Here is a 16393-nt window from a genome sequence, read left to right on the forward strand (position 1 = left end):
CACCTTCTCTCTGGGGCTTCTCATTAATGCTGCCCTCTTTCTGGGCTCTTCAATATAATCGTTGCCCTCAGGGTATATCCTTGGGTCCCCCGGGTCCCTCCACGGACGCATCTGTTTGAATGTTGTAGGGAGAGCCGGTGCCTCCCTCCTTCCTGAGGAGTCTCCTAGGCTCTGGACTCCTCCAGCCTCAATCTTCCATCCCTGCCTTCTCCCACACCACGGCTCCTGCCTTGAGCACAGCTTTACCTTCACTGCCGTTCGTGGCTTCACCTTCGCTGAGTGAGGCGTCGGATCCGCCTCTGCTGGGGATCGCCGTCTCTCGCTCCACCCCAAGCTTCTGGTAAACCCTGCTGACGGGGAATCCCTTCAGCGTCTCTTCCCCCACCTCATTGTGGGCCGACCTTTTTATCCCTGCCGGCCGGTAATAGCTGCTGACGTCACTGGCCGGCCGCAGCCGTATGAAAGCACGGCTAATTGCTTGCGTGGGTTCTTGCAGGTGTTCTTGTTTTGCTGCCGGTCTCGCTGCAAGTAAGTATTCTTTTTTTACTTTAACTTTTTCTGTACTCCCCTTGTTTTCTGGTCCTGGGGTTCCCCTTTTAGGTTTTAGGGTCTCCCCTGTTTGTCTCTCCCTGTGATAATGCATATTGGGGATTATGGCTTCATGACCATTGTTTGTGTCCATGAAAAAATGGCTAGCTATAGTATTTTTGGTGGCTAACTGGATAAATTTAAGGAAAGGGACAACTCCCAGTGTACCTGCATTCTCCAAATGGTTAAAAGAACTTATGCATGTTACGTAAATGGAAAAGATTACATATGCAAATAGACATAACTGGGCTCAGTATGAAGAAATATGGTGCAATTTGAATTTTCTGTTAAGTTTATAAATGTATTTGTTTGTGGTTTGATATCCTTTAAACCCATATGAATATTTGTTAATTGGATGTATATAACGTTAAGCTCTCCCTTTCCCCTAATCTTTACTAAATTTATACTATCTATGTTTAATGACCTATTTTGCAATACCTTGGTTTTGTGTTTTTTATTTTACTGAGTTCATATTTAATTGTTGATGGTTTTATTTTATTGTTATTATGAGCGGGTTGGGCAATCTCAGGTACGTCTCCCCTTCTGTACTTGCCTGCCACGACTTGGATGAAGAAGAAAAGGAAAGGAATCAGTATTCCTTTGATGTTTGAGATTAATAATTGCCACCCGGATGTTATGTACTCAAAGCGTTTAGTTTATTCTCTTATACATTTACAAGCGTAATAGCACCTGTCGCTTCACCAATTACTTCATTGGTGAAGGGAGCCCTGGTTATAGATACAAAAGTTTCCCCTTTTGTCAATCAGTTACTTTAGCCGCTTGTTGCCACTAATTACCTCATTAGTGGTACATGCTCACTGCGCCTCTCTATTCTTTGTAAGTGTCCTGTCCCAGGAGCTGCCCCGGCTGTTCCCTCACAGTCTGTGCCAACCACTATGGTACTGGAGCAGTCCCGGCCATCACAGAAGTTGGTGCTTGCTTCCCCTGTCTGTGTCTCACCCCGAGACACCTCCTTTACTTCGGGGTTCTCCCTCCCACCGCCGAGCCACGTCGCGGAGCCCTGGCTCTTCTCCAGACTCACCGATAAGACCAAATTCCACAGGTAAGTGCCCTCTCTTGGGCCTGATTTGCTGCGCTCTAGAGTCCCTTGGTTTCGGCGTCCCCTGAGGTCACAGATCCAGTTACTGGCATCTTCTCCGGCATGATCTCAGTCACTCCCCATCCATTCTTTGGTGCCCAAAGGCAAAGAGTCTTTTCTGCCACCAGCTTTTATGCTGGTTTTGGCGGGCTAATCACCTGCTCCCCTTACTGGTGTGTAAGTCCCATCACCTGGCAGGGTTCATCCTCAGGTCAACCCTGCCTGATTTCATCCAAGTAACAGGGCTCCTCCCTGAGCCCCTGTTACAGTTATAATATGAAAATTAATAAATATTATAATTACAAAAAAGGTATATGTTGGGGGGGCCTTCTTATTTGGCTTCTGTTACATGTAGATTTTACAGCTTCAAGCTCTTCTGCACAAGCAGAGATTTCCTATTGTTTTAAAATGAAAGCTGAGGCTCATGCATAATAACCTGATCCCAAAGCTGAGGCTCTAGAAAAAAGAAACTTGAATAGTAAAAGTTGGTTCCTCTTATAAAAAGAAAGGGTCAGTGAAGACTTAGGGACCCAACAGTTAAACACTACAGTTGAATACAGACCCTGATTGAGGTTCTAGGCTGTTTTCCAATCATCTGAGACCTCTCTTGATCGCCACAAATTTTCAAAGATAATGGCCATCAGCTGTGCAATTACATCAGCCAATTTCCTCAGCACCCTTGGGTGCATTGTAAGCAGCCCCATGGACTGGTACATGTCCAGTTTTTCTAAATAGTCACTGACTTGTTCTTTCACCAGTGTAAGCTGCTTACTTCTACCTCAAACTGTTCTGCCAGATGCAGTAGTCTGGGAGCTGACCTTGCCTGTAAAGACTGAGGTAAAAAAGGCATTTTTTACTTCAGCCTTTTTCACATCGTGTGTCACTAAAACATACTGTCTGAATCTCCACATTGTTTGAGACTTAGTCCTTGGAATTCACACCCTCAGCACAAACCTAATCTATTTTATTTGCTTCTGGAATAACTGCTTCTGCTTTGTTCTTTGTCTTAAGGTTTAATTTTATGCATTGAAAGTACCTAGCAGCTACAGCAACAAGTGATAGAAAAATTATATACATTTTTTTAAATCCAGCGAGAAAAGGATGTCTGTTTGAGATCTATAAGATATCTCACCTGAGCTCTTACAAATTCATTGCATTTCTCTGTTGCCACAGTATGAAGTTATTTAATCATCTAAATCCAGTGTTCTGATTAGCTCGCCTTGTGCTACACTGGATTTTTTTTAAACCTTCATCAAATAACATGTCATATTTTTTGTCATGCATCTAAAGGCTTCTAGGATTTCAGCAGCAATTACTAAATTAAATGCAAAATTAACAACCTAAATCCACCAGTCTAGCAAACTGATCTTTGCTTTTCCTTTTCTTTTCCCCCTGTCATATCCCATGGTCTCATTTGTTTTCTGAGGGATTATTAATGCCAATAAATGTTCGCAATTCTGAGCATTTGATGTTTGTTTTTGGTTTTTTTTACTGAAGCAAAGTCCTCATGCTTCAGTATTTAAATGGCCATTCCAAACATTCCTAGAATTTTTTTCTTTCTTCCAGCCTGACACAATTCTCATTGAGTCAATGACAGTCCATTGTCCCACTTTACATTGACTCCAGTGTTAACTGGCCTTGTCCCTTTAAATTCTTGTTACCTCCTGTCATAACACTATTTCTCAACTCCCATTTTCTGAGAAAGATTGCTACCCCTCCAGCTCCCTTCTCTCTCAATGGTCTCTCTGAGCACTACAAAATTAAATATTTTCCATGCCTCAGAAGAATTGGTAACATCATCCCATGCATTTCCACTAAACCTCAGGCACTATTAAATCACAAATAATTTTTGAAGTATTTATTCTCTGTCTAAGCCTCTAACTTCAGCAGAAATCTGACAAACAAATAAGTTTAACCTCCTTGCACAGAAAGCGTATTCCTTTTAGTAGCTATTCAGAAAGAATAACTCACTTTTTATATGATATTTTTGATTTTAAAAAAATATATTCATCTTAACCAACCTGTTCTTTTAAAAGGTCACTTTCCTCCAACACATTTTTTCGAAGCAAGGAAGTTTTTTCCTTTGAAAGGTTTACTGATTTATCCCATATTCGTTTAAAGGGGTTTCACATGTCAATTGTAAGACACATTTCTTTGTATATGATTTCTCTTTCATGTTATTTGGGTCTTTTTACTCTTTGTATTCTCTGTTAACATTTTTTCAATGAAAATCAATATAAAAATAAATATAAGAAAGAAAAAAGGGTTTCACTTCTTTTCTCTGCTTTTGTTTGTTGCATAGTGAATACATTCATTTATTTCTTATCATTATCTCTTATTTCAACTGAGCCATTCTAAAGATGGCTTAAATATAACAACAATCTTTTGGTTAAATAATCCACATTGTGAAGATTATAACAGTCATTTCCACTAGCAGGACTGGGATCTTTGTTAGGGTTACCATGCATCCAAGTTTTCCAAGACATGTCCTCTTTTTGGGTCCTCCTATCTCCGTCTGGGTGTTTTGTTTTGTTTTTAAATATCAACAAATGTCCAGGATTTTGCTCTGCCTCTGCTCAGCATCCAAGTCTTTCCTGGCACTTCCTGGCTTGCGCTAGCCCAGAGGTGCTTGGGGCTGGGAAGGGGCATCACATGCATCTGCTCGCAAGTCCCAGCACCTGCATGCAGGTAAGGCCAGGGCTTGGGGACTGTGTGTGTGTGTGTGTGTGTGTGTGTGTGTGTGTGTGTGTGTGTCAGTGGTGTGTGAGGGAATGGGTGTGCAAAGGGGGTGAGTGCTTGCCAGCACCAGGGCTGCAGCAGGGCAGGGAGGCAGGGGAGGTGCCTACCACTCCAGCAGGGAAGGGGGTAGGGGAGTTCTTCAGGGGCAGCAGGGAGCTGCATGGGCAGCAAGGCTGAGGGAAGCAGGGGGCTGCAGGTCGAGACTGAGGGGCACCAGCAGGGCTGGAGGGGGCCGTGGCTTGGGTGTGAGGGGCACCAGGGGGGTGGAGGACTGTGGGTTGGAAGCATGGGGCACAGGCAGGGCCAGGGGGCTGCAGGTCAGGAGTGAGGGGGTATCAGCAGGGATGGGGGAGTGGGGGCTGTGGGTTGGGAGTGAGGGGCACCAGCATGGTCTGGGGAATGGGCTGCTGTGGGTCAGGAGTGAGGCCATGATTAATTAGTCATTCACACCTTAAGTTGTGACCCAGCTACACATTCAACCAATTAATGGTGTGATAAAATGAGCAATAAGCTACAAAGTTATTCTACAAAAAAAGTGTAATAACTTTGTAGCTTGTTCTAATCACCCCGTTAATTGAACATATGACCAAGTGTTCCCCTGTGGCTGGGAGCCCCATCAACTGAGGGGCTTCCCAGCCACAGTAGTGCACCATCCGTTGCCAGCCCTGCAGCTAACAAAGCTCGCAATGGTGGCAGCATTCCCAGTGCTGCACCTGCTGCGTGCCCTGTACCTGACGAGATTCACAGTGGTGGCAGCATTCTCCCTGCTGTTCTCACTGTGAGCCCCATCAGCTGCAGGGTTCACAGCCATGGCAGTCAGTGCAGGGAGATCCTGGGATCATGATCCCAGGCTTCTCCTGCACTGACAGCTGAGGACAATGGGATCTAATGTGCAATCTAACAATTGCGCCTCCTGCCAAGCACATGTGGTATGGCAGGAGTGATTGTGTGGATCATGAAGTAGATCCCACTGTGCCCTTACCTGCACATCTAGGGGCCTTGAACCTAATGGCACAAGTCTATTCCTATTGTAGGCCCAAACCAGAATGCCATAATCCAATAACACTGCTTCTGGAGGAATTGCTTATTTAGATCTGAGCTCTCTGATTTGGAGGCATTTCTCTCTCTCTTAGTTTTTCTTCTCCTCCTATGCACCCTGAGAATCCATACTTTGGAGATCATTAGCCAAAGCATTCATTACAGATAAGGTGCATGTGGTACAGAAGATGGCAGAGCAGGAATGTGGCAACTTCGTTTATTCTTACCTAGGGGCTGTTTGGGGGCTGATTCAGCCCCCTTTGAGATTTAGAGCAGCCTAAAGATTTGGCTAAATTTAAAGCACTCTAAATCACACTGATTTTTAACAAGCCCATGTTTGTTCTCTGTAGGCCAGATATTACAAAGAGTACATAGACATGAAACAGTGTAGTGGTGTGTGCAGATATCCAAGACAGAAACAGGGTACATTAACCTGAGCAGAATGTGGCATTAACAAAGATTTTTTTTTCTGGTACCCAAAGCAGCACCTTTAGAGCAAGGTCAAGCATGTACATGTGGCATTGCACTGTGTTCTAGTCATTTTCCTAGCCCACCCCAAAAACATGCCTACTACATTAGAAACTACAAGTGCAAGTAGAATCATAGAGTCATAGAAAGTTATGGTTGGAAGGGACCTCAGGAGGTCACCAGATCATCCCCAACTGGATCATCCCAGCCAGGGCTTTGTCTAGCCAAGTCTTAAAAACCTCCAAGGATGGAGATTCTACCACCTCTCTGAATAACCTGTTCCAATGTTTTGCTACCCTCCTAGTGAGAATTCTTCCTAATATCTAACCTAAACTTCCCTTGCTGTAACTTGAGACCATAGCTCCTTGTTCTGTCATCTGCCACCACTAAGAGCAGTCTAGCTCCATCCTCTTTCAAACCTCTCCTTCAGGTAGTTGAAGGCTGCTATTAAATCCCCTCTCAGTCTTCTCTTCACTAGTCAAAATAAGCCCAGTTCCCTCAGCCTCTCCTCATAAGCATGGAACCTTATCTATATATAAGTGGTGTTTCATTTTAATCACAGAAAAATGTGGATTTGGGGTTAGACATTTTAATCCAAAAATTAAGGATTTTTTTTTTTTTATAAAAGAAAACCAGGATCCTTGCTTATAAGTCATGTGCCCCAGTCCCCTCATCATTTTTGTTGCCCTCTGCTAGACTCTCTCCAATTTGTCTACATCCTTCCTGTAGTGGAGGCGCAGAACTGAACACAGTACTCCAGTTGTGGTCTCACTAGTGCTGAATAGAGAGGAAGAATCACTCCCCTTCACCTGCTGGCAACACACCTACCAATGCAGCCCAGTGTGTCGTTAGCCTTCTTAGCAACAAGGGAACACTGTTATCTCATATTCAGCTTATTGTCCATTGTAACCCCCAGGTCATTTTCTGCAAAGCTGCTGCCCAGCCAGGTAGCCCTCAGCCTGTTCTGCTGCATAGGATTGTTCTGTCCTAAGTGCAGGACTTTGCACTTGTTCTTATTGAACCTCATGAGATTTCTTTTGGCCCAGTCCTCCAATTTGTCTAGGTCACTGAATCCTAGCCCTACTCTCCAGCTTATCTACTACTCCCCCCACAGCTTGGTATCACTGCAAACTTGCTGAGGGTGCACTCTGTGCCATTGATGAAGACATTGAACAAAACCAGCCCCAGGTTTGAGCCCTGAGGCACTCCACTTGATACTGGCTGTCAACCCTCTGAGTAAAATGCTCCAGCCAGTTTTCTATCCACCTTATAGTCCATTCATCCAGCCCATAATTCCTTAGCTTGCCTGCAAGAATGTTGTGGGAGACCGTATCAAAAGCCTTGCTAAAATCAAGGCATACCACATCCACTAGTCTCCCTGTATCCACAGAGTCAATCACCTCGCCATAGAATGCAGTAATGTTGGTCAGACATGACTTGCCCTTGGTGAATCCATGCTGACCGTTCCTAATCACCTTCTTCTCCAAGTGCTTAAAAATTGATTTCTTGAGGATCTGCTCCATGCTTTTTCCAGGGACTGAGGTGAGGCTGACTAGTCTGTAGTTCCCTGGATCCTCCCTTTTCCCTTTCTTAAATATGAGTATTATGTTTGCCCTTTCCAATCATCTGGGACCTTGCCTGATCACCATGAGTTTTCTAAGATGGTGGCCAATGGCTCTACAATCTTATCAGCAGGGATCCTAGTTTTCTCTGATTAAAAATAAAAACAAACACCCCAATTTTCAGATTAAAAATAGTAATCCAAAATCCACATTTTTCTGTGATGAAAATGACACACCAGTATTATATAGATATATATTTATAGTGGAATTTCATTTTAATGACGGAAAAATGTGGATTTTGGGTTACTTTTTTAATCTGAAAATTGGGGATTTTTTTTTAATCGGAGCATCTCTACTCATCAACCAACTCCTTCAGCACCCTCGAGTGCATCCCAAGCAGTCCCATAGACTTGTACATGCCCAGCTTTTCTAAGTAGTCCAAAACCATATTCTTTCCCCACTGAGGGCTTCTTACCTCCTCCCCTAACTGTGCTTCCTGGTGCAGTAGTCTGGGAACTGATCTTGCCTGTGAAGAATGAGGCAAAAAAGGCATTGAGCACTTCAGCCTTTTCTGCATCCTCTGTCACAAGGTTTCCTCCCCCATTCAGTAAGGGACCCACACTTTCCCTGATCCTCCTTTTGCTACCAACATAGTTATAACCCTTCTTGTTACCTTTCACGTCTCTTGCTAGCTGCAACTCCAACTGTGCTTTGGTCTTCCTGACTTCATCCCTGCATGCCTGAGCAATTCTCTTGTACTCCTCCCTAGTTAGTTGTCCAAGTTTCCACTTCTTACAAGCTTCCTTTTTTCCCTGAAGAGTTCCCTGCTCAGTCAAGCTGGTCTTCTGCCATACTTGCTAGTCTTCCTATGCACTGGGATGGTTTGCTCCTGCACACTCAGTAAGTAGGGTTACCATATTTCCAGATCCAAAAAAGAGGACAGCTGTGGGGGGTAGGGGTGAGAGGGGTATGTTGGGCAGGGGGCGGGCAATGAGATACCAGTGCCCTGCCCATGTCCATTCTGCTGCCCCTCACTGACTAGTCACATCCCCCTCCCCCAGCCCTGCTGCTGCCCCTCACTCCGGGCCCTCTGACCCCAACCAGCCAGTGCTCCTCACTCCCAAACAGCAGTACCCTGCCCCCCACCCCTAGCTAGTGCCCCTCACTCCTGACCCACAGCCCCCTGGCACTGCCAGTGCCCTGCACACCCAACCCACAGTCACCCATCCTGCCCCCCATACCCCTCACTCATTATCCATAGCCCCCTGCCCCCTCCCAGCCCTGGTGGTGCCCCTCACTCACTACCCACAGCCCCTGCCCTGCCCCCAGCCCTGCCAGTGCCCTTCACTCCCAACCCACAGTCCCTGCCCCCCTGCCAGCCCTGCTGGTGCCCCTCACTCCTGACTTGCAGCCCCCCACTCTCTCTCTCACCAGAGCCCACACAGGGAGCACATAACCCCCGACAGCCAATCAACTTGTCTGCTGCTCCCACCCCGGAGCAGCCAGACACAGAGAACAGAAAACCCGGACATTTCCTTTTATTTAAAAAACCCACCTGGATGCAGCACAGGGGTCCAAAAAAGAGAACGTGTCTGGGTTTTCTCAGACATATGGTAACCCTACAGTAAGAATTCTTTAAAGTACAGCCAGCTCTCCTGGACTTCTCTCCCCCGCACACTGGCTTCCCAGGGAATCCTGCCCATGAGTTCCCTGAGTAAGTCAAAGCCTTCTTTTCTGAAGTCCAGGGTCCTTACTCTGCTGCTCTCCATCCCTCCTTTCCTCAGGATCCTGAATTCAATCATCTCGTGGTCACTGCTGCCCAGCTTGCCATCCACAACTACATTCCCCACCAATTCTTCCCTGCTTGTGAGCAGCAGGTCAAAAAGAGCATAGCCCCTAGTTGGTTGCTCCAACACTTGCACCAGGAAGTTGTCCCCAGCACCCTCAGAAAACGTCCTGGATTGCCTGTGCACTGCTGTATTGCCCTCCCAGCAGATTTCAGGGTAATTGAAGTACCCCAGGAGAACCAGGGCTTGTGATCAGGAATCATCCACTAGCTGGTTGAAGAAAGCCTCATCTACTACTTCCTCCTGGTCTGGTGGTCAATAGCAGACAGCCACTACAACATCACCCTTGTTGCTCTCCCCTCTAACCTTAACCCAGAGACTTTCAACAGCCCTATCTCCAGTTTCATATTGGACCTCTGAGCAATCATGTTGTTCTTTGACATCAAGTGCAACTCCCCCTCCTCTTCTACCCTGCCTGTCCTTCCTGAACAGTTTATACCCATCCACAACAGTGCTCCAGTCATGTGAGCTCCCACCAAGTCTCTGTTAGTCCAATCACATCATAGTGCTGTGCCTGTGGAAGGACTTCCAATTTTTTCTGCTTGTTTCCCAGGCATTGTGAATTTGTGAATGGGCACCTGGGTAACTAGTTGATTGCCCTGATTTCCCAGAAAGTACGAGAACACTTCTCCTGTTGCCCCCTCCTGCTTGCTCTTCCTTTAGGTCTCCTACTTACCGACTTACCTCAGGGCTTTCATCTCCATCCCTCAGTGAACCTAGTTTAAAGTCCTCTTCACTAGGCTAGAAAGTCTGTTTGAGAAGATGCTCTTTCCTCTCTTCATCAGGTGGATTCCATCTCTTCCCAGCAATCCTTTTTCTTGGAACAACATCCCGTGGTCAAAGAAGGGAAAACCCTGCTGGCAACACCACCTGCACAGCTGGGTATTGATATGCAGGATGCATCTGTTCCTGCCCAGGCCCTTTTCCATGACTGGAAGGATTGAAGAGAACATGACCTGAGGCCCAGACCCCTTCACCCTTGCACCCAGAGCTCTGTAGTCACTTTTGACCTGCTCAAGGTCTCCCCTGGCAGTATCATTGGTGCCCACGATTTGAGCAGCATGGGGTAGTAGTAGTCAGAGGGCTGGATGAGTCTTGGTAATCCCTCTGTGACATCTTGGATCTGGGCTCCAGACAAGCAGCACGCTTCCTGAGACAACAAGTCAGCAGACGGCTCCCTCTGTCCCCCATAAAAGGGAGTCTCCAGTCACCGCCACCTTTTGCTTTTTCTTGGTGGCGGTTGTCTCAACTTTTCCCACCTTGGTGAGGCCTGGCCTGTGTTCCTCCACCAATGGAACATGCTCTTTGCTCTTTGCTGACAGGGCTGCATATCTGTTCTCCAGATGAACCACTGCAAGTGGAGGTAAAGATGTCTGCTTGCTGCCAGAGGTCGCAAGCTTCCAGCTTCCATCCTCCTGGGAGTCCATGTCATCTCCCTTCTCTATCACTGCCTCTGACAGTTCTTCCTCCACAGTCCCAGAGGTCTCCTACAGCATTGAAACAATGAACTTCTCATGGCAGAGGATGCTTTGGAGCCTCACCACCTTCTTCTGCAGCTCTCTTGCTTGTTTCCTGAGGGATACCACCAAGAGGCACTGCTCACACTGCAGGCACCCCCTGTCCCGGTCATCACTGGAAGGAACCTGCAAGCCACAGCTCACACAGTGCCAAACCTGGACCTAGGTGGAAGACAGAAACCTCACAGGTGGAAGCAGAGGCACTGGCAGTGACTCTGGAATTGCGATGTCCTCCAGCCATTTCCCCAGTTCTCTTAATCTGACTTCTCTCTCTTACTGCCCTTCTTCCAAGCACACCTTCCCTAGCAAACTTGCCTGGAAGCTGGCCTGTTTACTACTCATTGGCCCCAAAAGGTTCCTTTTTTTCCTGCTTCCTCACACTACGCCGAAAAGCTCCCCCCTCCCTCAAAACAGGGCCGGGAGCAAACTGACCTGTGAACTGCCTGCAAACTGCTTACTTTGTTTGCAGCCCCTGTTTGCTGGCAAGGAGTGATTGGTTTTAGACCTTCGTTGTCAGGAAAATTCCCAGGGTCCCAGTTAGCATAGCTTTCCAGCAGCTTTTGGCTAAGCAGCACAAAGCAATAAAAAATAGGAGATCAAACATGTGTTCCTGTTCAGTTGTGTAGGGTCTGGTCCAGCAGACCAGGATTAATACCCATTCTTATTTTACTGTGTTTACAGTTTTTGTACCAGTATAACTATTTTGATTTAAAATGCTTTTTAAAAAATGAATTGGTAATATCAGTCCAACTGCTAGTGCGGTTTATTAGGCTGTCCAGTCCCTCATGGTTTGGTGCATCATGGTCCCTTACCATTTGCTGCTTCTGTCAGAGCTCCTTTGCTGTGATATAAACCTGGAACCAGCTTGGGAAGTGTCCTTCTTCTTTTGATCTGATATTGTTTGTAACTTCTTTTGATCCAATATTGTTTGTAACTATTATCTTGTGCAGTCAGGTGACTCTTCTCCAGGTGGGACTGATCAGTAAGCTCGCCAAAGAGAGCGATCAAGTCCATGACGTAAGAAGAAATCCCCAAGAAGTGTACTAGACAGTCTGTAATGGACAATATTTTCTACTACCTGATATCAGAAGAGTAACATTCCTGGATGCCTACCAGTATATAAACTGTAGAATATCCAGTAAGAAGACTCCAGAGCATTGTAGGCCACACGTACCATGATCTAGCTGTGAAACAGTATAGTGTGAGAACAGCTGGAAGACTGTTGTAAGTGGAATAATAAGGAATGGGCCTGAAAGAATCTTAAAAAGAAAAAATACTTCTTGCAAAATGGAGTTACACCTGTTCCAAGGAGGATTGCTTGCTACAGGCTGAGTGACCAAAAATTTCACTTTAAAAATAGGTTGTATGTGGACACAAGGAATTCTTATGCCCCACATGGACAAGCCCTTAGATAATAAAATTAATGTAGTGGTTCTCAGCCTTCTTATACTAAGAAAGCTCTCCATACATTTTGTGAATTGAGCCACACACCATTAAAAAAAAAAAACTTATTTATTACAGTGCTTACTTCCTTAAGGAGAGGCTGGGCAGTGGGGGCAGGGAACAGTGATGCCTATTTGTTATGCCCAGAGAAATGTGGGCCTGGGCCCACCAAGGGAACCATAAGCCTCCTTAATCAGGGAGGCCTATAGAGCCATAGTAAATGATTCCTTGGGACAACTAATGCAAAAACAGGGGCTGGAGTGACAGGTCAGAGGTTAATAATGAGTGTGTGCTCCAAGGTGGGGAGAAGGGAACAGTCAGGCAGTGACAACCAGAGCCCTTGCTTGTCTGCTTATCTCTTCACACCTGGCTTACCTCCTAACCTCTCGTGGCACCCTTCAAAGGATCTCACAGCAACCCAGGGTGCCATGGCACCCTGGTTAAGAATCACTGAACTAACATGCCCACATCAGAGTCCTGGGAATGGGTCATGAATTAAGCAATGTGAAAATTTTACAATGTGTTTTAGACCCTGAAACTCAGCTCCTGTTGCTGGGATTTGGAAGAGATGAGGTCTACAGCTGCTGACTAGTTCAACACTTTCAGTGCTCTGGTTTTATAAGCTTTGGCTAAGACTTACTGTCTGCAAAGGGGTGAGGGGAAAAGTGCTGAGGTCCTCCTTGTGTGAAACCATTATTTGAAACCATCTCAAGGAAGACTAGGTAGGGGAAATGGAGACAAGGAGGGAGACTGATTTCAGAACTCATGCCATCCCAACCCCAACTGGACATAGCATGGGCAGTTTAGTGTGGCCACTTTAGTAAGATGCTGCATGTACCCTGACAGGCTCTGCCTCTCAGCATTACTTCCTGGCATGCTTGCAGCCCACCGCTAACCTATGCATCTCTGATTTGGTTAGTCTATAAGATGTGTCTATAAGACCCTGCCTTGCCTTAAACCAGCTACACTCCTGGTTTAGTGGGTAGCATGCCCTGAGTGGGCACAGCCTGGCTTGTTATGGTGCTGCTAGCACTGTGGTGAAAGGGGAGCACATTTCCCACCCCCAACCAGGGATTTTAAAAGGGGGAGGAGGGGTAAGATCCTAATCATAGAAAATAAGGGTTGGAAAGGACCTCAGGAGATCATCTAGTCCAACCCCCTGCTCAAAGCAGGAGCGTCCCTAACTATACCATTCCAACCAAGGCTCTATCTAGCCAGGTCTTAAAAACCTCCAAGGATGGAGATTCCACAGCCTCACTAGGTAACCTGTGCGGGCGCATCCCCATGAGCATGCACATGCCACAAACTGCATGTGGTGCATGTGCACATGTTCACCATGCTGCTGATTTGCTGTGCAGCAGGGTTTTTTTGACACTGGGAGATCCTAGTGTCTAAAAAAACTGCCACTAAAAAATGTGTGGTGGGACGCACGCAGCAGCAGTGTACATTATCAGAAAAGGATCTGCCATCTAAAACCATGCTCTGGTTGCTGGCCAGGCTCTGAGCACCCAGATCACTGCCACTGCTGCCCCAGGAGGCCTCCAGGCCCCCAAGTGAGGTTGCTTAGGCCAGCACAGGTGCTACCCCAGGCTCCCTTAGCCCACCCGGGGCTATTTGCCGTGTGTTGGAGTGCACGTGTAAGGGCATGCCCACGGACAAATAGCAGCAGCACAAATGTGTGCTGCTATTTGTCCTGTAGGGAACGCACATGTGTGCTCATGGGGACGCTCCCTCCCCATGCTTTGCTTTCCTCCCGGTGAGAAAATTTTTCCAACCTAAATTCCCCTTACTGCAACTGGAGACCTATGCTCCTTGTTGTCATTTGTCACATCATGCCAAGTCCATTAGGGCAGTGGTTCTCAACCTTTTTTGTATCAGGACGCATTGGGAAACACCAATGGCCAGTCTCAACCCAGTGCCCCTCACTCCCAACCAGCTGCCACCTTGCGCCCACCCCCGCAAGTGGGGGCATGGGAGGCCCCAAGCAGCCCCCTTGCAGGCTGGAACTCTGCCACCCTGCAAGGGAAAAGCCACAGTTTCCCACATTTTTTTCCTTTAAAGGAGAATGCATATTTAAAGTTTGTTCCTGACCCTTTCATATGTTCTTTGCAACCCACTTTTGGGCCATGACCCACGGGTTGAGAAACACTGCCTGAGGGTGGCATTATTCCACCCAGAATTTCCCTGGCCAGCCAAGTATCCAGGTTGTAGCCATACTGGTCTAGAGCAGCGGTTCCCAAACTCTGACGGACTGCGTACCACCAATTTAAAACGATACAACCTTAAGTACCACCAGCAAATTTGTCAGTTCAACCTTAAATACCACCAGCAAATTATGTCATATAATTATAATATATCTGTTAATGCATACCACTGACAGGTCTGCATACCACTGGTGGTACCCAGCGGTAAGCAGACCTGTCACAGGTTCCCAATCACAGATTGGGAACCACTGGTCTAGAGGCAAAAGGAATCAGAAGTTCTGGTACAGGTGATATCTTTTATTAGACCAACTAGATTGTTTTGCAAAATAATAATATATCTATATATATATATCTATATATATATATATCTATTTGCAAGCTTTTCTATGACTGAAGAAGGGTGCTTGTGCTCGAAAGTTTGTAAATACATACATACATACACACACACGTACACACACAGGTGATATCTTTTATTAGACCAACTTGATTTTTTTTGCAAAATAATAATAATAAACTGTATAGATAGAGTTCTCTATATATATCTATAACTATATCCATATATAGATATAGATATATATACACATACATTTACAAGCTTTCGGGCACAAGCACCCTTTTCCAGGCATAGAAAAGCTTGCAAATAAAGACTTTATTTATTTATTTTTTTTTTTTTTTGCAAAAATCTAGTTGGTCTAATAAAAGAAGTTGGTTAGTTGGTCTAATAAAAGACTCACCTCTACCACGAGTCCTGATTCCTGGCCAGCCAAGGCGTGTGTGCCTAGACTGAGGAGGAAAGAGCTGCATGCACCTTCCTAGCCCAGCAAGGGGACAGGAGGCGCTCAGTACGGGTGGCAGCAGCATGCCAGAGCCCGCAGGAGCCGGGTTCGCCAGCTTCCTGCTGGACCCCTCTGCTCCTCCAGGGGAAACATTTCAAAAACGCGATTTCCGTTCCCTCGCCCGTGCAGGGAATTGGCCTCGCTGCCTTGCCGTAGCCGGAGTTTGAGAGCGAGCTGCCTTTGCTGGCGCCGCCGCCGCCCGTGGAACTTCCGTGCTCGCGGGATTCGAAACGCCACAATGGCTCAGAACGTCCAGAACGTCACGCTGGCGCTCACGCTGCCCATCACCTGCCACATCTGCCTGGGGAAGGTACGGATCGCGGGCCAGGGGCTGCCGCGCCGTGCAGGAGGGAAGGGGGAGGCCGGGCAGCTCTGCCCCATGCCTGGGAGGGGGAGATCGCCTCGGGAGGCTGCTGCTTTCAGGAGCCTGGCAAGTGCAGCCATGATTTGGGCTGGTGCATGTGCTTCGGGGGAAGCCGGCCCCTTGAAACAGGCTGCTGCTGCTCCCCCGGGAGAAAGGGGACAAGGAAGAGGAGACACGCGCTGGGTAGTGGTTGTCTCGATGACTGGGGTTGTCCTTCCCAGCAAGTTGTATTGCCACCTTTCGGAGGGTGGGGAACATGCGCTCTTTAAAAGAAACCAAGTACACACACACACACACTCTCACTCAATGTTCTTCCGCCTCCCCCTCACCTGTCTCCTACCTATTGTCTCCCACGGCCTCTGATCCTCTTCGCCACGCATTTGCATTTTCATAGCCTGCATTTTGCATATTGGCTGCTAGTCCATCCAGGACAACACAAAACACCAGCAGACTCTCCCTAATGCCAGAAGAAGGGTGTTTGTGTCCAAAAGCAATTTTTTCCAAGTATTTAGTTGCTCTAATAAAAGAGATCACATTTATCCAAGGAACCTCTTTAGAAGAGGCATTTCCAGCAGAGCATGAGAGGAAGTGGCCTTTTGGAGGAGTGGCCTCCAGACACTACTTAGCCCTTTCCCTGACTGTATGAAGGAGGTGAGGAGACTTCAGGATAAGGTGATCCTGTCCCTCC

General features: G+C 46.8%; 1 protein-coding gene across 1 annotated transcript in view; it reads left to right on the forward strand.

The window, feature by feature from the left end:
- The first annotated feature begins 15481 nt into the window (after positions 1–15481).
- The window catches only part of OBI1 (ORC ubiquitin ligase 1), a 37656-nt gene continuing 36744 nt past the window's right edge, over positions 15482–16393 (forward strand). The window contains exon 1 of the mRNA XM_006277161.4: positions 15482–15651. Within this exon, the coding sequence (XP_006277223.1) occupies positions 15580–15651 (72 nt within the window). The 5' untranslated portion in view covers positions 15482–15579. The remainder of the gene's footprint in view (positions 15652–16393) is intronic.

This window comes from Alligator mississippiensis, chromosome 1, assembly GCF_030867095.1.
Source record: "Alligator mississippiensis isolate rAllMis1 chromosome 1, rAllMis1, whole genome shotgun sequence".
Lineage (NCBI taxonomy): Eukaryota > Metazoa > Chordata > Crocodylia > Alligatoridae > Alligator > Alligator mississippiensis.